The sequence below is a fragment of the Polypterus senegalus genome, chromosome 3 (assembly GCF_016835505.1).
Source record: "Polypterus senegalus isolate Bchr_013 chromosome 3, ASM1683550v1, whole genome shotgun sequence".
Taxonomy (NCBI): domain Eukaryota; kingdom Metazoa; phylum Chordata; class Cladistia; order Polypteriformes; family Polypteridae; genus Polypterus; species Polypterus senegalus.
This window is the reverse complement of record NC_053156.1, coordinates 272,589,692-272,608,733: the sequence shown is the minus strand read 5'-3', so window position 1 is coordinate 272,608,733 and position 19,042 is coordinate 272,589,692. Positions and strand designations below refer to the sequence as shown.

The 19,042-nt window shown below is 39.3% G+C and overlaps 1 protein-coding gene across 1 annotated transcript in view; it reads right to left on the bottom strand.

Moving 5' to 3' along the window:
- LOC120526179 (sodium- and chloride-dependent GABA transporter 2-like) overlaps positions 1-19,042 on the bottom strand; it is a 40,753-nt gene that overhangs the window by 9,849 nt on the left and 11,862 nt on the right. Inside the window, exons 4-8 of the mRNA XM_039749200.1 lie at positions 18,611-18,751; positions 15,506-15,593; positions 9,874-10,006; positions 5,760-5,894; positions 1,865-1,968 (exon numbers count right to left, since the gene is read on the bottom strand). Coding sequence (XP_039605134.1) covers positions 1,865-1,968; positions 5,760-5,894; positions 9,874-10,006; positions 15,506-15,593; positions 18,611-18,751 — 601 coding nt within the window. The remainder of the gene's footprint in view (positions 1-1,864; positions 1,969-5,759; positions 5,895-9,873; positions 10,007-15,505; positions 15,594-18,610; positions 18,752-19,042) is intronic.

Here is a 19,042-nt window from a genome sequence, read left to right as displayed (position 1 = left end):
CATTTATTGATTTGGAGAAGGCTTATGATAGCGTTCCATGTCAAGAAATCAGGAGGTGCATAAGAGAGAATTAAGTATCAGAGGTATATGTGAATTTTGTCCAGGATAGGTATAAGGACTTGGGTTACACACAGTTGGGGAACAGACAAGACCCCAATTAAAGAAGGTCTGCACCATGGATCTTGTTGAAGTCCTTACCTCTTTAATCTGGTTATAAATGTATTGAGTCAATAGATAAAAGGTCAATCTCCCTGGTTCATGTTTTTGCTGATGAGATTGTGTTGTGTAGCCCCAGAAAAGTGGAAATGGATGAATGCAGAAGGGCTTTGGAAGATAGAGGGTTGATGATGAAATAAGAAAAGACAGAATTACAAAAAAGGACAGAATAAGAAATGAGACTATGAGAGGTACAGCAAAAGTGGAAAAGATATTTAACACAATACAGGAAAGTAGGCTGAAGTGATATGGACAATGAGAAAGTGAGGGATTGCAAAGCTGAGGTGGATGATTAAAATAAAAGAATCTGATGGAAAAGGGCTTGACTGGCAACAAGGTGCAGGAATGAGCTGTATGGGAAAGGTGGATCAAGCATCCCGACCCCAAAAAGAAGTAGGAAAAGATGAAGAGAAAGAGGAAGAAGAAATTGCCTCAAAGAAGCTTACCTCTGGAATCACAAGTGGGTATGACAGACTGATGCAATATACACTTTATGCACAAACGTAAGTTGTCCTAACCTGTTGAATGTGCACTACAAAACTGTTTTACCAAGTGGGGGAAAAGTGGCAGACTACAATGGCAAGAACGGACAGGTCAGAAGATAACAATGTGCCAAGTCAAAAACAATAAATCAAGCCTATCCTTCTACAAAACCAGAATTTAAACTACATCATCAAAACACATTAGCTGGTTCATTTGCCAGAAAACCTTAATTAGACTTTGAATTAGACTCCAGATTGTATCCACATGAGTCATGTGTGGGGCAGGCTTATATATTGCCATACTGATCATTCCACGTGACGCAAATTGCCAGAAGCCATACCACCTGCTCTTCTGAACATGTAATCCACCAAAGTGTTTGTACCTGGCCAGCATTTGAATAGGTGACAACCCAGGACAAACTTAGGTTGCTGGTGGGAGATTTGTTGGTGAGGCCTATCAGTGGGCGCTTACTCTAGGATCTGTGTATGAATTCCAATGCCTGAATACAGTGGTGAAAGAAATGGTCCTATCCTTTGGATGAGATGTAAAACTGAGGTACTGAGCTCTCCATGGTCATCAAAGATCCTTTGGCATCTTTTGAAAACAGTAAGGTGTTTGCTGATGTCTTAGCTTATTGACTAGCTATATTTCCCACGCCTTCACCACCTAATAACCAGTGTGTAAGTGTACTGATGTGAGAATGGCTACCATTGCATCATCCAGCTAGATGCTACTCATTGGTGATGGTCGAAGTGGCTCTGCAATGTCTATGTAGGCACTTTGAATACCTAGAAAAGCACTATATAAAAGTAATTAATTAATTAACTACTGTGACAAGCTCCCGAACAACACTTATGCAACAGTACACTAAAAAAGTGGTAGCCATAGAAAAATAAAATGGTGCCATGTTACAAATCAAAACTAACTGAATTAAATACATGGATATATTTCATACCATGTAATCCTGTGGTGCTTTCTCAAGTGACATGACAAAAAGTTAAGTCTGTTTGAAGCTTCTAAGGTTAGAAATACTCCAGCTGGTTATTATTTCACTTTTATTTGCCGTTCATCAGTCTTCTGATTTCTTCAAAATACCCCTTGGTTTGGCAATGCAAGCCATATGGTCTTGAATATTTAAAATTAAAAATAACATTTGAGGACTTACTTGTAGCAGTCATTTGTATACTTGTTGTAGCTGCTGAGTGCTATTAGGCAGCCAACACACAAGGTGTAAGAGAAGAAAACTTGAGCTCCAGCATCCATCCATACCTGCCAGATGAGAAATTAGTTTTCAGTTAAGTCCTGTAGATTTGTGAAACATAAAAGGTGGCACAACACCACATGCTTAAAAACTATAGTGAATTTGTTTGAATTCATACATCATCATTCCTCTTTAAAGTACTATGTTATGTGTATACATACAACTGGAGTGGGCAATTGGCACTGCATTAAAATAATTAAGATTTTTTGAACATTGCTGAATTAAATTTCACATTCATTTTCTTTCTCACTTAGACTTATTATTTTTCATTATTATTTTATGATGGTAAGTCCAAAAGTAAAGTCAATTTAGATATTGTGTTGCAACTGCAGCGGGTAAAAGCTGACACGATACAACAAGTTTGTGATGGCTTATGGGTAGTTCGAACACACATAGTGCAGTGCTCTGCTATTAGTCTTGTTGAAGTCAAGGTTAAATGAACATGGATGCTCCACTGCAGGATTGCACCACTGTGCAATATATCATTTTCACATGTAACTAACCAACCCAGGAATTTACTGGGATTTATTTGCTCACACATGTCAGAGCAGCCCAACAGTTTCCTGGGGCAATTCCCTAGGTAAGAGAATAGTGATTCTGAAAAGTACACAAATACTGTAATTCACAATTCTCAACTCCAAAGGTTGGTAGCAAACTGTTACTGTGAGCCAGGTAGGCAATGGCTGTATCTGATAGTCTTTCTTGACTTGGAATGATTCCTTATTCAAAAAAATCCAGTTGTAAAATTTCATCCAGTTTATAGGTACCTCTTAGCTAACCATTAAAATAATGAAGTGATAATCTCCCACAACTACATGTTTTCCCAGTGCTCTCGACTTTTAATAGACTACAGTTTTCACAAACATGTTAAGCAATATCAGAGTTCTCATAAATTCTCCACCGTGGATAGTCATGTTTGGTGTAAGATTGCATGAACAATTATTTTATATTGAACACTGTGATATGTTGACCTACTAGCTTGCTACTTGATTTTGTGAGACTTTTAATAGATAATCACATTTAAATGTACTTCATAAGGAACTTCTCAGAATTTTGAGTATATGGCAGCACTTTACCAACATTTTCTAAAGCACTCTTTTCACATCTAACTGTTTAGAGGTCTTTTGGCCATTTTCCATCTCTGACTGCTTAACTGCCTAATTGCTTTTTGTGTTCTTTCCTTTTTATTGCTCACTTACACTCTTTTTACTTGTTTGCTTCATTTTGTAACTGGATACGAATGTGACTACAAGATAATACATTTAGTATAATTGATATATATAATCTTCATTTAGATCTTGATCTTTGTTTGTCTGCGAATGAATTAAAAGAAGAAGCACTAGATGGCAGTAGAGAGACAGCTAAAACATAGGCATTGCATTAAGAATCTCCTCCAGGCTTATACTACTGGAGACTGTAGTACGCCGGTCACACCTCAAAACACAGGCATTCCAACTAAACAAATTGTTGTGCTTTAAATTAACTAAAGAGATCTTCATTTAGAACTTGATCTTTGTTTGTCCGCAAATTCCACGCATGTGTAGACCACCTTCCAGTTTAGTACGTTGTTGTTACTCACGGATGTCAACAATGTGCCGGAATAACAAAAGGGGTGGTGGACAGTATTATGCTGGTTAGCTCCTGAGGCCTGGTTAGAGAATGAGATTGCCTAAGATAAAAGGTACGTGCCTATGTAACATTTGAATGAAAGAAAGACACTGGGTAAAATGAATGACAACGTAACAGGACATTCCAGAAATTATTATTGTTACGTTGTAGCCGGCGAGTGCTGCGCGTCTCACAGTTGTACCGTGGCTTGCTCACATGTCAGTGAAGTGATCCCCATTTATGCTTTAAAGAGCCTGGATACCTATGTGTCCCCCTTTTATAACCATTGCTCCGTGTATAATGCCTTACTCTTTGGATTGCCACAAAGCAACCTGCGAGATTGGAGAAAGGTTGAGAAGACATCGTGAGAGGAAACGACAGCGTCCTGAAAATGAGACGGACTGTGAACGGACAGAAGCAGAAATGCTCCCACACCACCACATAATTACTATTCGGACAGTGATTCCGAGTAGGCCGTTCCTATCGAATCAATGTCCAAGGGTTTTCTTTTGTAATTTTGTTTTCCTTATAAAAAATCATAATGCTGTGCGACGAAGGGCCCAGTTCACGACTGGCAGCCGCAATTAAACAGGGAGCCCTTCACAGACAACTTTAACACGCACAACGTAGTTGGGCGCACATGGCTAATTGAAAATATTCTCTGGGTAGCCGGTATTTTCCTGCTATTTTTATATGCTAGTTGATATCTCTCTTATCTATTTCAGATTATCTGTCGAACCGACTAATTAATTCATTGATTTGCTAGGTGCCTGTTGTATGAGTGAAACCTGCTGAAATTCTCTGAAGGATGTTGGCTCAGTATGGAAGTGAAAGCAGCATGACTCAATGAAATGTTTTTGAATGGGTAGAAAGATCTAAGGCGGGAGAAACAAATGTAAGCAATGAAATATAATCTTGTCAGGCATCAACATATGCCCACATCCACATGGTGAATGCATTTGTCAGAGAAGACCAATGGATAATGTTGTCCTCTTTTGCTGCATATTTTGGTTACGTTTCTTTACATAATGAGGTTAAGGAAGCGGTGCAGACATGAATTTGGGAACAGTTGGAAAGCTTCTTCTTCCAAGGAATGAAGAAAGTATTAGAATGATACAAGAAGCATATTGACTGGCTGGGAGACTGTGGAGAAGTGATAGAACTGTTATATTCATCTCTTTTCAGTCTACCTGTATTATTTTCTTGCCACCATTTTTTTAAATGGTCATTACTATTTTGGGTATAACTATATTTTGATAAAAAAGTAACATGTTTCATCCTACTGTAGTGATATTTCTTTTTTACTGTTTTATTATTTTTCAGTTATTGTTTATATTTCATGGCATTTCTGTGACTTGGCATCATAATGGTGCCATTTTGTAAACTCATTCATTTACAGTCATTGCCAATTTCCATTTTTCTTTAATGGCTGTAGCCATGTTTATTTACAATTACTGACTGTGCCTTATGGAGGGCGGCAGTGGTAGCGCTGCTTCCGTGCAGTTAGGAGACCCGTGTTCGCTTCCCGGGTCCTCCCTGCGTGGAGTTTGCACGTTCTCCCCATATCTGCGTGGGTTTCCTCCGGGTGCTCCGGTTTCCTCCCACACTCCAAAGACATGCAGGTTAGGTGCATTGGCGATTCTAAATTGTCCCTAGTGTGTGCTTGGTGTGTGTGTGTGTGTGTGTTGTTCCTGCCTTGTGCCCTGTGTTGGCTGGGATTGGCTGCAGCAGACCCCCGTGACCCTGTAGTTGGGATATAAGGGTTGAATACTGGATGGATGGATGGATGAATGGATGTGCCTTATGGCTGCACAAATAATGATATATGCATATACAGCTGTAGAAATATATTAAATACAAAAAGTGGTGATTGTTGCATTTCATTTAGTACTTGCACTCTTTTAGAGATTGAGGTTTTCCAGTTACATAGTGATCTAAACAGCAACTGAGTGTTAAATCCAATTGGAGACATTTTGTAAGTGTGAGAACATTGTGGAATTAGAGACACTTGTGTCATATAACTAATTTTATTCAATAGTACTAAATGTATTTTTAGGATTCTGATCCCTAAGTATGCTGTAAGTAATACGGAACCAGCTTACACCTTACCTTTCATACTGTTATCTAAAATTCAATCACAGTCTAGTGTGCAAATGAACGTTGACACAGACAGACTATCTTTATAAGGCACCTGTGGATCTGCAAGTCGAGATGGCTCTGGATATAGGTAGAAGATGATTCCATCCTTAGCACCAGGTAATGTCAGCCCCCGTACCAGGAGGATGAGCAGAATCACATAGGGGAACGTGGCTGTGAAGTACACTGCCTGCAGGAAAGAGCAACAAAAGAAGAACAGCTTTCTTTTAAAGGTTTCTAATTTTCAAGCAACTTTGAATGATGCTTTGTCACATGTATTTTGTTTATTTTAATGTCGCATCTGAATTTTCCCATGGAAGTGCTACAGGAAGAGTGTCAGGGAGCACCTGGAGCACATCTGGGTGAACTATAAAAGGGGCCACCTCACTCCATTCGAGAAGCCAGAGTCGGGAAGCAGAGGATAGAGCTTGTGGGAGAGGGGTGAACGTGGCAGGAGGAGAGAAAGAAAACAGAGTAAAAGACAAAGCAAAGGACTGTGAGCATTGTTGGTGAAAGGTGCACTGTGTGCTATGCACAAAACAAGCTGAAAATTAAAGTGTGCGTTTTGGGACTTCTGTGTGTCCTGTGTCTGTCTGTGATTCAGACATCTTCCACAAGTGGTATTTTTATGAACAGTATTGATTGAGTGAGATTTGCCAATCCCAGCAGCGCTGAGTCCAAGGCGGTAACCAACACAAGATAAATAATCATTCCATTGTAGAGTGCACCTTCTCCCCTGCACCCAAAAATCACATATATGGTCCACTTAGAGTCACAGAATAACCTCCTCTTCATGTCTATGGGATGAGGAAGAAAACTGAGGTATGCAATCGAAATTGCACAATCCATAAAAAATTTTATGCCCTCTTCTACTTACAGTAACATTTGTTTGTGAGTGCTGCATGTCAATTCTTTGTAGTTACTACGCTTACTGCAAAGATAAGATTCTTGCATTAGCATATTTATATTTGCATTTATATTTAGTAGCCTTATTAAAAAAAAAAATTTTTTAACCACAAGTGCCAAGAACAGGTGGCCAAGTGGCCCACTGATTTACACTGCAGCCTTACTGCTCCTGGGAAGCTGGACTAACCTCAAGTCCAAGTGCAGTCTTAGTCAGGTTTGCGCAATGCCCGCTTGAGGTCCTCTAGCTTCCTCCAACAGCCTAATGGTGCGTGTATTAGTTTAGTTGGCTGACACAGTATATTGTGTATGTGGATGTCCTGCAATGGACTGGCATCATGTCTGGGGTTGGTTTCCATTATATGATGAATTTTGCTCAGAAAAGTACTAACTAAACTTAAAAAAAAAAACAGGTTTGGACAATGAATGGATGGAAGCAAATGTGAAGGATAATTAAGGATGCAGAGCAGATTTAAAGAATCAAGTGCTCCATAAGAAAAAGTCTGTTCATTTAACTGACATTTATCAGATAACAAATTCTTTTGCATTGGTGGATTTGATATCAACAGGTTTCTTTTCAGTGATTTTATCTTCAACCAAACCGTTTTAATGTTAGCCTCTGTTCTATTGTTGGCTCACACAACCAGCACTACAAGTCTTCTCACTTTAGTATCAGCTGCAAACCTGTGACCTGAATTCTAATGGCCATCCGAATCAGTCTCCTTGTTAGCTAAAGGAGACACTCTCTAATGTCTTATACAAGAACAGGCTGCCTGGTGATGTCAGATGGGCTGTAGCACCCACGTAGTACCCACTCTTCTGTGCAACTCGCCGTTGACACAACACTGCACCCTCATCACAATGTAAAGGCTGCCAAGTGTTCTGTTGTGGGCTCACAGACAAACACCATGAGCCTTCTCAGTTCTCTAGAGTTGGACTGTAGTAACTGCCAGTGGCCAGCAAAGAACCTGCACACTCTGAATTCCAGCAACCCTCAGAATAAGCCTTCTTGTTGGTTATAGACATGCTAAAGAAGGAAGTCTGCACAGACGCCACACTTCTGAATTTATAAACTAGTTATGGCATACACGCAAATTCACATTTTTTCAAAAATGCATTAAAAAAACCACCAACTTTAGAATAATAAATGATGACAAATTTCTTTCATTCAACTTCAAAGAACATTTTCTTAAACTGGGGTAGTTTGTATGTTTTTTTGTGTACTTTCTGGTTGTGGACATCAGAGACTGATTACAAAGCTCTGATGATGTTCTAGTGACATCTAATAATCAACAATATCATACCGACCTCTAACAGAAAAATACCAAGATCCATAGAAAAAGCGAGTCTTGCATGTGTGTTGCAGGACCTCCTCGCAGGCTCAATTGAGGTATGTGGTTACTCTAAAAGACAAGATGGGATGCTGCCATTAACTCTGTCATTTCCTTCTTTCCTCACAATTCAGAGAAGCTGCCCGGTGAAGGCATTTAGCCCCTCCCCTTCTGGTTGCATTCTTTATAAAACCCCGGCCATCCTGGAAGGAGGTGTCACTTTTGGCCAGAACAACCCAAGAGATAAAGCTCTGCTAAAGAACAACAAAAACTCCATATTCTCTTTGTTTTGAATTCTTGTTTTCGGATGAATAAAAGAGATGACCTGGTTGGCGCCCCAAAATTTCTTCCTGCAGTCCTGAACTGTCATTTATGCATCCGCCGACAAGTGGCATTAAACATTAAACAGATTCTTTCATTCAAGATATTATGCCACGGGAGCATTAAGCTGTAGGTATGCACCATATTAAGTGACAGTCTATGAGGCACATCACAGAATATATAAAACCATTTCTAAAACAATTAATTTCATTTAAAGTGGTGCTGAACTACCGTATATACTCGCATATAAGTTCTCCCACGGATAAGTCGGGACTTGATTTTACCGTATAATTTCTGGTATGGAGCGGCACGGTGGCGCAGTGGTAGTGTTGCTGCCTCGCAGTAAGGAGACCTGGGTTCGCTTCCTGGGTTCTCCCTGTGTCTGTGTGAGTCTCATCCAGGTGCTCTGGTTTCCTCCCACTGTCCAAAGATATGCAGGTTAGGTGCATTGGGGATCCTAAATTGTCATGTGTGCTCTGCAGTGGGCTGGTGCCCTGCCTGGGGATTTGTTCCTGTGTTGGCTGGGATTAGCTCCAGCATGACCCTGTGTTAGGATATAATGGGTTTGATAATGACTGACTGAATTTATGGTATTTTATTATGTCGGTCGTATAAGTCAAATGAGGAAAACTCACACTATCAGTCTAAGAGATTATGATATGCTAACACCCACCTAAGAGAGTAACCACAGAGCACACTGCCTTTTTTCTATGAGATTGGAGTAGGCAAAAAGATGTTAAGACCAAAAATTAAGTGTCGCATTTTTGAACGGGCATATAAGTCAGGGTCTGATTTTACGATCGATTATTAGGGTTTCAAGACCAGACTTATATGTGAGTATATACTGTAATACTGGAAATGTACAACATAACAATGGCATTTGATTAAAACCCTAGCAGTGAAGTCAGGTAGCAAATGTAAAAAAAGCCAGAAAATTTGGGGGTCACAGGATAGCCTTTTCTTCCCATTAACTCAAATTATAATGTATTGGGGTCTGCAAAATTGGCACTTGGAAAGCTGTTGTGGCTGCAGGTTTTTGTTCCAACCCAATTCCTTTGTGTAGTCAGTTATATTTGTTGAAGCATGTATTGCTCAAGCAGTAATTTTATGCTTCTTTTTAGTTATCTTGTTTGTTAAGATTCCCCACCATTAATTGCTTGTTTTAATCAAAAACAGCTTAATTTGCGTTTTTTAACTGCTCTTCTAAGCAATAAACTGCAAATGGCAAAGGATCCCAGAGTGCTCAATCTAAACTGTTTCTGTTTACACCTGTGTGAATTCATTGTGAACTGTCTGGCTTGATAAAATATTTGGAGGGAAACCGAAGAGAAAAACTGAAGGACTGAGAATTACTGATCTGTTACAGACTACAAATAATTTGGATGATATCCTTGGAAAGGAAGAACTATACAGCATAAAAATGAGTTGTCATGGCAGAATGAAAGCACTAACAAGTCACAATATGAAATAATATCTGTTTTTGGCAAAGATTGGTTTCGAATTAAGCAATCAGTTTGGAAGGAAAACCTGCAGCCACTACAGCCTTGCGGGACCAACTTTGTAGACCCATACATCTGCACTGTACAGTACTTGTGTTCAGATGATAATCCTCACCTTTCCTGTGGATTTAATTCCTTTCCAGATGCAGAAGCTGCAGATGATCCAGGCGAGTAGAAGGCACAGAGCCATCTGCCAGTGTAGACCACCGATTTCTTCAATCCCGCTAGAGATCTTCAGTGCCTGGTTTCTAAATGGCCAGAATACACACAGTAAGCAAAAGTTCTGCCTGCTAATTTTTTATTCTGGTCAATACTCCTCACTATTCTTTATTATTTGTGAACTCTGATAAGGTCATGAAACTAAAATAACAAAAAATAGGCATGCAGTAAGATTGTGGATATTATTAGAATGAAGTCTTCATGATGAGTTTCCTATCTCTCTGCACAGTTTTCATAATAACAACAAATGAAGTCACGATTTATTTTGTCAAACATTTGTAGATTTTTACTGTACCATTGTAGGGCATTACCACTGCAGATCCATGGTAACAGGAAAAAAATGGTGTTTAGAATTTAAACATCTACAAGGTATACACAAAAAAACAAAAAAAAAACAAAAAAAGTTCAGCTCCTTCAATCGTTCCTCATAGTTCATACGTCTCAGTCTCAGCATCAGCATAGTCTGTCACTTATGGACCTTGACTTGAACTGAACACATCGTGATATATACTGACAACCTTCTCTATCACTTCTGTAAACTCCAGGGGCCTCATGCATAACGCCATCCGTAGAATTCACACAAAAACATGGCGTAAGGACAAAAGCGGAAATGTGCATACGCACAAAAAAATCCAAATGCATAAATCTGTGCTTTCGCCAACTTCCACGTTCTTCTGCTCCATAAATCCCAGTCAGCGTGAAAAGTAATGTACGTGCACGTGCCTGCTGGACTTCCCAAACTCCTCCCAGAATTACACCTCTTTGAATATGCAAATCAATATAAATAGCCCTTACGCTCAGTGTTTTCTGAAAAGGCAATGACAAAAGCACGGGGGGGAAACAGAAGAATTTCAGCGAATACCAAGTGGAGGCAAGGAAAAACGTACTATTTGTTGGTTTAAACAGTGGTATAAACAACAAAAGAAAGTTGATTAAGTGACATAGTGTTGGAGAAACTCGAAAGCTCAAGTTACAAAGTCACACAGTGCCGAAATAAAAAAGAAGTTGTCAGATATCAAAGTTGCCATGAAAAGGTGAGTCATAGCCCACCATCTGAGTGTCATGTGAAAGCGTATTAGGGTACAAAGAAAAGAAAAAAAAAATAGGGACACAGTGGGGAAAAAAGCTCAAAATGTCAACTTTAATCCCGAATTTTCCACTTTAATCACATAGTTTATTTTATTATCAAAGTAGAACATCTTAAACGTCATCTTAAAATCGTTTAATTTACTAGTTTCTCAAATCCCATCGTAACTAAAGTAGCATGATAAATACTTTGTTTTGAATATGTTCTTCTATGTGCTCTTCTTCTTTTAGCTGCTCCCATTAGGGGTTGCCACAGCGAATCATCTTCTTCCATATGTTTCTGTCCTCTGCATCTTGTTCTGTTACACCCATCACCTGCATGTCCTCTCACCACCACATCCACAAACCTTCGCTTAGGATTCCTCTTTTCCTCTTTCCTGACAGTTCTATCCTTAGCATCCTTCTCCCAATATACCCAGCATCTCTCCTCTGCACATGTCCAAACCAATGCAATCTCGCCTCTCACTTTGTCTCCCAACCGTCCAGCTTGAGCTGATCCTCTAATGTACTCATTTCTAATCCTATCCATCCTTGTCACACCCAATGCAAATCTTAGCATCTTTAACTCTGCCACCTCCAGCTCTGTCTCCTGTTTTCTGGTCAGTGCCACCATCTCCAACCCATATAACATAGCAGGTCTCACTACTGTCCTGTAGACCTTCCCTTTCCCTCTTGCTGATATCTGTCTGTCACAAATTACTCCTGACACTCTTCTCCACCCATTCCACCCTACCTGCACTCTCTTTTTCACCTCTTTTCCACAATCTTCATTACTCTGTACTGTTGATCCCAAGTATTTAAACTCATCCACCTTCACCAGCTCTACTCCTTGCATCCTCACCATTCCACTGACCTCCCTCTCATTCACACACATGTATTCTGTCTTGTTCCTACAGACCTTCATTCCTCTCCTCTCTAGAACATATCTCCACCTCTCCAGGGTCTCCTCAACCTGCTCCCTACTATCGCTACAGATCACAATGTCATCAGCAAACATCATAGTCCATGGGGACTCCTGTCTAATCTCGTCTGTCAACCTGTCCATCACCATTGCAAATAAGAAAGGGCTCAGAGCTAATCCCTGACGTAATCCCACCTCCAACTTGAATGTATCTGTAACTCCTACCACAGACCTCACCACTGTCACACTTCCCTTGTACATATCCTGTACAACTCTTACATACTTCTCTGCCACACCCGACTACCTCATACAATACCACAGCTCCTCTCGAGGCACTCTGTCATATGTCCACAAAAATGCAATGCAACTCCTTCTGGCCTTCTCTAAACTTCTCCATGAACATCCTCAGTGTTTGAATCACTACGTGATTCTTAAACGGGCTTTCTCTTCCTCCAGAATCCATTACGTGATATTACAGCTCTCTGAATAATTAAAATACTGAGATGTATACATGATATAATGTTCATGATAACAGGAATTAAAGCATGTATTAAACATGGGAACACAGTGGTGCAGTGATAATGATGAGCCGGCGCCCCATCTAGAGATTGTTCCTGCCCTCCCGCAAGATGGTTGCTGCGCCGTGTGCGACCTTCGATGAAATAATTTATTGCACCAGTACTGTCTCTTTCAAACTTACGAACCCCCAATTCCTGTACTTCCTTTTCTTTCTCCAAATACCCAATCACCATACAATCAGCTCTGTAATAGATGCAAAGCCATCTCTATGCTGAGAACACTCTTTAAAACCTTTAAGGAATATTGAAATATCTTCATAGTACATGTTTAATTATTCTATCCATTTATCCTTCCAGCCCCAGCAAGAATACAGCGCGAGGCAGGAACAATCCGTGAACAGGGCACCAGCTACTTGCTAGTGCTACACACCTTTCCTCACATGTTTAATTATTAACAATATAGATTATTTAAATTAAGTTAAAATTTTGCCTGTATAATATAATAGACATATTTTGCTGCATTTCATCTTATAAATAATATTGTCATCATATGTAAATATGCGCTTTATAAAGTGGCGCAGGTCGTTCAATATTATAAATGTATTGCAAGTTTACAGTGAGGTAATTGTATTTATAAGTACAAACACTTCTACAAGGAGCACTTGATGGACTGATTAATTGCTTTTATAGTTCTTGGGATGAAACTGTTTCTGAACCGCAAGGTCAGTACAGGAAAGGCTCTGAAACGTTTGCCATATGAAAAAAGTTCAAATAGGCAGTATGGCTGAGGAAGCATGTGCTTCACGCTGTTTACTATTAATTCTCTTTCCAATCAGTTGCTGTAGAGCTGTGATTTCACACTCAGATACAGTGATATAAATACTCCGAGTGGTGCACTGAGAGTAATATGGAAAAAGTTGATTTGCTGTGGCAACCCCTAACGGGAGCAGCTGAAAGAAGAAGAAGAAGGTGCAGTGAGAGTAACAACGCTAAAGCAGCTATCGTATTTGGAATAGTTTGGCCATTCCCTGGACCATTATACTGTTACAGGTTAATTACAATCAGGTGCCTTAAACTAATAAACAATTTGCGGTTAATTTCAGTGTATATGATAATGGATCTAAAAAAGAAAGGGAAACCACACTGGAACAAAAGCACTGCTTTGACGCTGGGTGCTGCCAGTTTGCAAAATCGAGCAGAGAACTTGCGTACACCAGGGTTGGAGCTAGCGTGAAAATGTGTATGGCTTTATGCCAAGTTTAGGTTTTATACATCAGAATTTCAGTTGTGGAAATGGGAATACGCAACATTTTTGTGCGTATGCACCATTTATATATGAGGCCCCAGGTCCTTATCATAAGGGGTACTTTCAAGTTTTATACCTCCCGTTGTGTGTTCAAATGTAACATTTATACTTCCTACATGTCGTACTTTGCATCTACTAATTTCATCTGCCCAAGCCTTTATACTGTCTAGGTCACTCTGTAACAATTCTGCTGATTCTCCATTATCTACCCTTTCACCTAGTTTGATTTTATCTGCAAACTTACCTAACTTATTGATTAGAATCTTATCAAATTGTTTATGTGCATAAAATACAGCTGCAGCCTTAGTACTGACTCTTGGGGGACACCACTTTTAACATTACCTAATTCTGTAAATGTTCCCCTCACCGTTACTCTTTTCTTCCTATATTGGGGCCATTTTTGTACCCACCTACAGTATGTATGTAGCACATACTTGATTCTGGATTGTTTCCACCTCAACTAACATTAAGAATGAGGAAGACTGTCATTTTTCAACTCAAAATATACTTCAAATGATGTTCTGAACATGAAAAATATGTATGCCATTAAGCAAATTTAACTCATATTATATAAAGTCAATAATTGTTTTCAAAACAGCATTTTTCACTGAATCCGATTATCTCTTTGAAACAGCTTGTGGTACATGAACACCAATTTCAGAAATGGGTTAAGCACACTGAAATCTATAAATGACACTGCGGACATAGGTACAGAACAGTGTAACTGGTCAGGCTCAGAGCTCTCTGATTACTTGTTAAAAAATTATAGTGTATTTATGGAAGTAACATATTCATTTTCTTTAACCGTTCAGTTACATCTCCTCAGTCCTGCCAGGATGGCTGACCTTTTTTATGTGTATGTAATGTCAATGTCAATTTATTTATATAGCACATTTAAAACAACATAGGAATGCTGTGGCCAAAGTGCTTTACAATAATAGAATTAAAAAGAAAACATACAAATATTTGTATGTAAGTTGATTACCTAAAGATTATTCACAAAGAGTAGCCTCTTTTGTCAGTTTTCAAACTTTTTTCTCCAAATGGCTGTACAGGGTGGTCCAGATCTAACTATGCAGATCCAGATCGTCTGGATGACTTTGATTTATGCGGGGACGATTCCAGTTCGGTGCGAAGAAGATTCTTCATGTCATCAGTTTGCACACTTCTTGATGGTCTGGGATTTTTCGGGTGATTTTCTATGTAATAAACTTAATAAGTTATAGCATAATGAAAACTGCATAATTAGATCTGGCTCACCCTATATGTGAAACAAACTAAAGCAGTGGTTCTCAACGTTCAGTCCTCAGGGACCCTGTGGCTGCAGGTTTTTGTCCCAGCTCTCTGTGCTGGCGCACAACATGGGGGTGCGCGTTGAGCGGTTCAGGATGGACAATTAGTCAATAAACAAAATATGATTCCATTATTTTTTTTAGTTGATTTTATTGATTAATTGTGGCAGCACTGATTTAATTAAACAATAAGATCAATTAAAGGTAATAATGACTGACTGACTGAGAAACTGGTTGGAACAAAAACCTGCAGCCACAGGCTACCCCAAGGACAAAACACTGAGAACCACTGAAATAAAAGAACAACTGTCAGAGATTTATGAGTTTGCTGACTATTTAGGCAAAATGAAAGGACGCACTGGACCATCCTAGAAGTTTTTGAAAAAGTGCGATTAAAAGCAGTGTTCAAGGACCAGCTGTCTTACTCCCAGAACTCCTTTGCTGGTGAGGTGCCATTCTCCTGCTTTGTCCAGTTGATAGTGAGGTCATCCTGGTCAAATTGTTTGCAGTCAGCTGTTAGTTTTAGAAAGGAGACAGAAATCATTGATTCATTACAGAGACAAGAAGAACTGGATGACTGTATTTATAAGTACATACTCACTGAAAATTACTTGTAGATTATTTAATGGCCACAGTGTAACTTTGGTCTTTCACTTTACATTATATGTATCTATAGATGCGGACGATAAGACTGATAACACTTGCTACAATGCTTGCTATTTATCATAACATCGATATGAATGCTGATATTGCAGCAAAATACATTACTTAATTTATTATTTTAAACACATCAAATTATTCATCAGTACTTTGGGGACTATACCCAATAAATAGATGGCAGCATGGTGGCTCAGGAGTTAGCAGAACTGCATCAAAGATACAGAATCCTGGTGCTTGCCTGATTAACATTTGCACATTCCTCCCTTGTCTGGCAGGTTTTCCTCTGGGATCACCAGTTCTCCTCCAACATCCCCAAAGACAAACAGTTTTGGTGAATCGGTGAACCCAAACTGGCCATGTGTGAGTGATTATGGATGTGTGTGTGGATGGGCTCTGTAACAGACTGGTGTTTTGTCCAGGATTGGTTCCTGCCTCGTGTCCAGTGCTGTCTGGATTGGCTCTGCATGACCCTGACTTGAGCATAATAGAAATAAACTCAAAAAAGACCCAACTTAAAATTGAAAAAAACAAAACTACACAAAATGGTATGTTTGGGGCATAGAAAATTCCATCCATCCATTCATCCAGGTGGCACAGTGGTGCAGTGGGTATTGCTGCTGCCTTGCAGTTAGGAGACCCGGGTTTGCTTCCTGGGTCCTCCCTGCATGGAGTTTGCATGTTCTCCCCTTGTCTGCGTGGGTTTCCTCCGGGTGCTCTGGTTTCCTCCCACACTCCAAAGACATGCAGGTTAGGTGCATTGGCGATCCTAAATTGTCCCTAGTGTGTGCCCTTCCCGGGGTTTGTTTCCTGCCTTGTGCCCAGTGTTGGCTGGGATTGGCTTCAGCAGACCCCTGTGACCCTTTAGTTAGGATATAGTGGGTTGGATAATGGATGGATGGATTCATCCATCCATTATTGAAGACATTTAATCCAGTTCAGAATTACAGTGTTAATCAGAAAATTACTTAATAAATTTAAAACTGATCCTTACATCCTATGACTCCTTCTTGGAAAATGTAGGTTGAAAACATGCAGATGGATATGCATAGCAATAATTGTAACACCTTGCACACTATGGTACCACATCCACATTTGGCAGTGTCTTGCCCTCCAAGAACAAGAATCAACAATTCTCCCATTTTTTTTAAATTAAGGCAAATATGTAGGTATATAATGGAAAGTAATATAATTTATTTAAAGTAGAAATATACATAGGACTTACTTAAGGCAATACAATACACAAGTGTCCTTTCTTAGGTTTCTCTCTGGTTTACTATACTTAGGAAAGGATTGGAGTTTACATCCAGAGCCAGAACTAGATGAAGTCAATTTTTTGTTATATTTATCTTTGATCTACAGTAGATTCATTCATTCATTTATTCATTTATTTTCAGGCAGCAGTGGGTGCAATGCTGGATCCAGTCCTGAATTGTGATTCAATTCATTTGGAGGGCAGAGTCACACGATCATGCTGACACCATGTTAGTTCAGATTCATTTATCAACCTAAAGTTCATATCTTTGGAACAGAGAAGTAAAAAGGAGCACCCAGATAAAGTCCAAGTAGATATGAGGCAAGTCTACATACACATAGAGCAGTGCCTACATTTATCGAGTGTCTCAGAATTATTCCTAGGAATTGCCGTAAAAGTCTGACTAGGAGAAGAATTAGTCTTACCCCAGAGTAAGACATGAGAAGTAGTTATGAAGCATCCTACACCCATTACCAATGCTAAGTAGTAGTTCACGTGTGAGAATGAATAACATCACAATTATAGGGAACCCCAGACTGCAAAATAGCACTCATGAAGTGGTTTTACAGTGTCCTTGGAAATATGATAATGTTTTATAGTTTTCAGATACTAAAGCTAAGGCTTCTCCACAATCATAATAATAATAATAATAATAATAATAATAATAATAATAATAATAATAATAATAATAATAATCCAAGTAAGATGAACACAACCTATTGCGTTTGGAAATGGAGTCATCAGCCATCTCTTTTGAGGGTATCCCTTATCTCCAAGAGGATGACATCAAGTGGGGACATTATTACGTTGAAATAGAAGGTTTATGCCACTCTTATGGAGTACTATACAGTCATGTGTTGAACCGGGCCACTTCACAACAACATCAAGATTAATACAGTTTGCATCCATGATCACCTGTATGTTGATACTGTGATATTAGTTGAGATTCACAAATGCTCATCTACACTTAGGGCAATGGTCTTTATGTGTGTGTCATTAATCACACCAACAACCCCAGATAAAATCAGTGATTTGTATGAATACAGCTTGTTTTCACTTTACCTCACATGGAGTGGTGGGAAAATGTATAAACTGTATGCAGAAAATGTATAGCTCATTTTGCTGACAGCAGATGCTTCTTTGCATTGATGTGATCACATGATGTACAAGATTTGTGATGAGAATTATTTGAACTCTGTCAAATCATTATGTTTTTTATGATCTCATTATTGTCCAGCATTTCCAGAAAATTTCAGCCTTTTCCAGAATGTGCTTACCTACCTTTGACCAAATTCCATCTTCTGGCTGCTCCTAGCCAGTTAAAACAGCTCACAGGTGTCCTAAATCTTGGTGAAATCAGGAGTAGTTTCCTAAATTAGGGAACTTAGGAAATTCCTACTCTGAAAGAAATGGCCTCATTTGCATAACTTTGAGATCTCTGAGCCAGCCATGACTGTTTTCCTACTTCTGAGGCGCTTGATATACATGGGTACAGATTAGTAAGCAAACCCAGCATTCTGAAGTTCTGCTAATTATTGTGCCACTGTGCCACACTGGCTGAGGCCAAACGCCTCATGGAGATCCTACCCAGCCCAGGTTTGCAGTCGCTGCGGTTTACCTGTATTCCAGGTGTTGTTGCAGCTGGCCCAGGGTAACTCTGAGCTGAAACTGTGGAAGAGATAGAAGAGGGCCCATGCCAGGATGATGACGTAGCTGACATTATTGAATATGATGACAAACTGACTGGCATAGCCAATACCTAGAAATTCAAACACAGAATTTACTGTAAGATTTTGAGGGATTTGTCAAAGTAATATAATAGTTTGGGTTATAAAAAAGTTTTGTGCATCACTGTGTGTGTAATTGTAACCTGTTGCTTTTATTCAGTTACAATTTCTTTAAAAAGATCACCTGGCAAGCACATCAATACCTGTGTTTGGTGATTACAAAATCTGTAAAAATTCAATGCATTTTTTCATTTAAAAAAAATATATCTCCAAATTTATTGAAATTAGCCCCTACTGTTCTGTTAAATTCTTCATCTTTGGAA